The 5,962-nt window shown below is 34.2% G+C and overlaps 1 protein-coding gene across 1 annotated transcript in view; it reads left to right on the plus strand.

The window, feature by feature from the left end:
- The window catches only part of LOC106478574 (GTPase-activating Rap/Ran-GAP domain-like protein 3), a 437,755-nt gene extending 433,542 nt beyond the window's left edge, over positions 1-4,213 (plus strand). The window contains exon 30 of the mRNA XM_022382188.1: positions 647-4,213. Coding sequence (XP_022237896.1) covers positions 647-865 — 219 coding nt within the window. The 3' untranslated portion in view covers positions 866-4,213. The remainder of the gene's footprint in view (positions 1-646) is intronic.
- The last annotated feature ends 1,749 nt before the right edge of the window (positions 4,214-5,962 follow it).

The raw sequence follows: 5,962 nt of genomic DNA on the forward strand, positions 1-5,962 counted from the left end.
GACGGCTAGCGCAGATAGCCCTCGTGTAGCTTTGCGCGAAATTCCAAAACAAACAAACAATACGTCAACCACACTTCTTTTGCATTATCCAACGCTAACTGGGCCTTTCGCCCAATATGAGGGGTCATCAGACCCGCTAGGGTACGACAGACATAGTAATTGTCTAGGCAGTATATATCATCATCAGTTTTCACGATTAACAACTGTTATGGTGTGAACTATATTAAGCAAGTGATTAATAACACAGCAATATTTAATTACTTTACTTTTAACACCGATTATTCATTTTATTATTTCGTTCGAATTAACTCTACTATCACTCACAAGAACTGGCGAAACAGCAGTTTGAGGAAGCTAATTCGTCTTGTTTTCGGAACGGATCAATCAACCACAGCGTTAACTAGAGAAAACTACATTAATAATTTTAAAAAAGCATGACCGAAAGCAAAGAAGAATATGTCACTGCAAATTTTATAAAACTGAGGAACTTCATATACGATCGTAACATATACAAGTTACTCATCATGATACGTTATAATTCATAATTAATATAATACTTTTTATTTGTCAATGAAATATTACAAATATCTTATTTATTTTTTAGGTATTTATTATCACCTATTATCATGTTTGTTTTTATATCCAGGATAATCACTTGCGAGCGGATCCTCGACCAAGTAGAAGTGCAACCTCGTCTCCAGTTCCACCTCTTCCTATTATTTCTCACAACCAGGGGTCGTCTAACCGTAAAATGATTAAAGATTATATTTATTCAGCCAGTTCAAACTCCAGTATTAACAAAAGTGAGTGTTATACGCCCTTACATAGTCCCCAGATCTTCACGGAGGCTAAGGACGACTCCTGATTCAATCGTATAGCTAGCAGTTTTTATTGTGACAACTTGCATACAACTGTATAGTTATTTCAAACGTTTTGCTATTTGGTGTGTCATAACATTGTTCAGATTTTTCTGCATCTCTTACATCCAAAAGATATAAAAACAAGAAGAAAAACTCTGAAACCTCTGAAAATTACTAAACATGATCTCTATGCCAAATTTCTGAGAATAATTGTTATTTGATCTTGTGTATACTTTGGAAAACTGTGCTAACTTTTTTTTTTCTGCTAAGTTAGAATTATTGTTGCCAAAATGCTAGGAAGAAACTCGAATTAAAAAAAATGCTTAAATAGTAAAACAAAAGAACGAGAACAAAAATGCGTATTGTCTACCGTCGAGATGAAAGTTTTGAATGCATATGAAAATACTGTATGCTTTATGAAATTTCCTATCAGTAATCTCGTTATTATGAAACGAAACATCATTGTTTAATGGGGAAAAAAAATAACTGCTAAATTGTAAAATCCAATCTCAGTTTGACCAATTTAAATTGAAAATAATCCGTTGAGTCTCTTTAAGACATATTTAAATAAAGCTTTCTTTGTGGTTAGCACTAGTAGGTCGCGTTATTCATATCTTCTGTGACTAACGGTTGTTTCTGAACGCTGAAATTAATTCAACTCCGATATAATCATTTACTGAAAATAATTATAATAATATGGCGCTTCTTACAAAACAAGTAACTCAACATAATGATAAAATAAAAGATATAAGAAACTGAGCTTTAAAACATTTAAGTTTGAGTGGAATATCAGCTAAAAATCATGGTGTAATGGATTTTATATAAAAAGCGCCATCTAGGAAGTCCAGATGTTCTCTACACAACGTGCCTTTGGAAATAAATTGTGTCTTGGGGTAAATAACCCAGACGTAGGCTTAAGTTCTAAGTGTTAACGCCCGAAATTGATAGATTTACTTGAATATCCTTCTAAAGTATAATATAATTCTTTTGTGGAAATACAATGTTGAATATTGTGTAATTTCTGATACAAAGGAAGCTAAATAAACTAACGAATTTGCATGCGTATCTGTTCCAGTACAATAGCTACATCCGTATGCGTTATTTCCGTAGCTAACTATAAACTTCCGTTAGTGTTATCAAGGATTATGTGTGTTTATTTTCACTATTTAGTTGCACATAGAGTTATAAATATCCACTAAGTCTGTGTGATTAAGATAAATAAATAATCCAGGATTACGTTTATTTTTTTAGAGTAAATACACATACTTAGAAAAGAAAGAAATATCATTGTCAAATTAATTTTATTATTAAAAATCATCACGGCAACAGAGTTTGAGAGAAAATAGTAATAGCATAAATTAATAGCATAATATTAATGAAGTTTTTTAAAGTGCATACATTGTTAGTTTAGAATTCGATGAAAATAAAATAATAGTCTTTACATTCTTCTATGAATATTAAGCGGTATATAAGTTAATAAATCGTTATCGGATAATTTTGTCTTGCATTTGGTAAGATTTGTAATTATTTTTGTGAAGGAAATTACTTAAGATAATTACTATCCTGATCGCTAGAGTGCAGCAAATACTGAGCGTATTTCATGTATGTTTTTTTTTTCTTTATCATAAAGCAACACAAGAGGCTATATGCGTTTTGTCCACCACAGGAAATATATCCCCGGGTTTTAGCGTTGTAAGTACGTTAACTTACCGCTGACTTACCAGGGGGACACACGTGCTTTATGTGCATAGAATAGCTAGTACAGTGGTTATGAATGATGAAACGTCGTGAAAAACTACCTTAATATATTGGTTTTCAGAGAATGGTTGAGATGGAAATGCTGGAAGACTATCAATGTCGTTTTTGTTTTAATATTTGTAATACACTACCTCTAAAAAAATCTTGAAAGTATTATCTTAATCTCCTAAAATATACTGTATACCGTTATCTTTTTTTTTGTAGAATCATTTTTCCATGATTTGTAGGAAAATTAGTAAATTCATTCTACGAACGTATTTCTGCGAACTGCTGAGTTAAAAGAAATCACAGTCGTCTGCTTATTTTGTATTTACAAACCTTTCGCTGGCGCTTTAGGATAAAAAGTTTTGTTGAAAGAGGCAATGTGTCTTTTGTTATTTTCTTGCGCTTTAGGACACAAAGCTTTGTTGAAAGAGGCAATGTGTCTTTTGTTGTTTACTTGCAGATAGATGTCGACCTATTTATGTATTGAATGTATTCTCTATGAATATAACCTATCAGACCAGTTTCTGGATGAAGGTTTTGGTTGGTTTGTTTAATTACGCGCAAATCTACTCGAGAGCTAACTGCGCTAGCCGTGTCTGATTTAGGGGTGATAGACTAGGGGGAATGCAGCTAGTCAACACCACCCGGATATTTTTTTACCGTAACATTATAACGCTCCTAAAGCTGAAAGAGTAAGTATGTTCGATGACAGGAATCGAATCCGCAACCCGAAAATTGCGAGTAAAATACCTTAACCAACATGCTAGGCCTTTGAAAGTTTTGGAACTTCATGTTCAATTAGGAATTAAGACCTTCATCAGGACTTTCTATAACCTCAAATGTATTCAAGAAGTCTAATGAAAAGAAAGAGGTTCATAAAAATTACATTCAACATACCGACCACTCTACCAGAACCTTCTTTGAAAGGAGGTGTGTATGTTACTTGATACGCTACTGTAACCCAGTGTTTTTGTAATACATACCACGTTTGTCAAGTTTTAGTTTATTCAAGTGTATAGTAAATTAAGCACTATTTTTATGTTCGTTCATACAAAGAAAACATAACAATTTAGTTACCGAATTTTGAGTTCTTGTTCATGTAATATAGATTATTAATTGCCCTACTGACCCATTAGTTTCAATTGCCTTTGGAATTGCAGCTATTGCTAAATATAAACTAGGTTGTGAAAAAAATCAATGGCAGAGTTGCTTTGCCTATCTTTTCCTGTAATTATTTACTAGACGACACATTAAACTAGTCATTCCTCAGTTGCTAACGATTTGTGATATTTTGTTTGGTTTTATAATGGTAGCTCTTAGAAATAATTCAATACTTCAAATATGAAGCGTTTCCAAAACTTTTGTTCCAATTGTGATGTATACCTGAAATACGTTGGGCAGTCCAAAGAATGGGAAGTTGTCCAGGCCAGGGTTTATAAAGCATGTTTGTTTGTTTTTCCCTGTATTTTCCTTCTTTTCAGAAAATATTGTATATGAAATTACTAAAATTGTGGAGAATTGTGTGGTTTTCATTCCAAAAGTATAGAAATTTTGTATACCGTATATTTGGATTTCAGCAGACAGCACATTTAAATTTACCCTTGAAATATAAGAACAATAAAATAATATTACAAGAATTATGGAATTGTGTTTTGATTTTATATAAGTTGTTAAAATCGTGAACAGGTCATTTGTAATAACTCTCGTGCATGTTGCAAAGTTCTCGCTCTTTTATATGACTGTGTTCATTACATACAAGGTTCCATTTTTCACTATTGTTTTTTCACAGAATAATCTGTTTTTCACATCATTGAAATTTGGATAAAGAACATAAAGTGTCTTTAGTGTTTTTCCACACTACTCATTTATCATTATTTTTATCATGTAAAAGCACGGACATAAGTAAGTAAATAATTAAGTTTTTCAATACCCTTATTATCCATCACCTACTTATTTGTCTGTTTCAAAATTTCGCGCATTACTCAAGGGTTATCTGCACATAGTTGTCTCTAATTTTAAACTAGCAGTTTAGAGAATAGTCATTTAGTCAACACCACCGCCAACGTTTTTCTTATCGAATACTTGGACTTCACGTTCACTCTTATAACGCATCCACGGTTCAAAGTGCGAATCACGTTTTCATGGCAACTGGTCACAAACCAAAAATCCCTGTTTCGCACTAAGGGCATGCTAACGAGTTTACAATCTTATTCACTACACCATTTACGAAATATTAACATTATTACTTTGTAAAGGTTTAATGCACTACCGATATACAAACAAAATAAAACCCAACAACGTCAAATATATAGGAATCTTGCAAAGTAAGATTAACTCATTATTAACTCAGTTGTTGCTGCATATAGTACTTCCTAATAGACATATATACATGTACACATTCACATATTTACATATTGGGTCGACAAGTAATTAATGTCGCGTTTTGAAACACTTTCATTAACCATCCCCAAAAAACGTACATCACGTATAATAGTTAAACGAACCGCCTAAACGTCACGTTAGTGTAGCCTATATAACATGTAAAGTTTAGTATATTGTTTGTTTGTTTTGAATTTCGCGCAAAGCTACACGAGGGCTATCTGCGCTAGCCGTCCCTAATTTAGCAGTGTAAGACTAGAGGGAAGGCAGCTAGTCATCACCACCCACCGCCAACTCTTGGGCTACTCTTTTACCAACGAATAGTGGGATTGATCGTAACATTATAACGCCCCCGCGACTAAAAGGGCGAGCATTTTGGTGTGACGGGGAATGGAACCCGCGACCCGCAGATTGCGAGTCGAACTCCCTAACCACCTGGCCATGCCGGGCCAGTTTAGTATATTTTAATCCCTTGTAGTGATGGCACACGACCATACACACATTCGACATGTAATACTGTTTGAATACAAGAAGGGAAACAACGCCTCTGGAGCCACAAAAAATATCAAAGATGTTTATGGAAATGTTTTGAACGTTCATAAGTGTCAACGATGGTTCAGGAAATTTTGTTCAGATGACTTTAGCTTTAAAAACTGTGATGGCAGGGGCTGTCGAGTTGGAATTGATATTGATGCTCTGAAGACGCTTGTTGACTCTCACCCAAGGCAACACACTTGTGAAATGTCCCTGAAATTGCATGTCTCTCATGAAACAATACGTAAATATCTAAGGAATATGGCAAAACTCCATAAAGAAGGTGTTTGGGTGCCTCACGAACTCTCCGATGCGTAATGCGCGTGAACCATTTTTGGACAGAATTGTCGCCGGTGATGATAAATGGATTCTCTATGCGTTCTCCACAGAAATCTATCCTGGGCGAGCGACTCCCAGTTCACATGGTTGATGTCGAACTCTTGCAG

Source organism: Limulus polyphemus, unplaced genomic scaffold (assembly GCF_000517525.1).
Source record: "Limulus polyphemus unplaced genomic scaffold, Limulus_polyphemus-2.1.2 Scaffold227, whole genome shotgun sequence".
In the NCBI taxonomy this organism is placed as follows: Eukaryota; Metazoa; Arthropoda; class Merostomata; order Xiphosura; family Limulidae; genus Limulus; species Limulus polyphemus.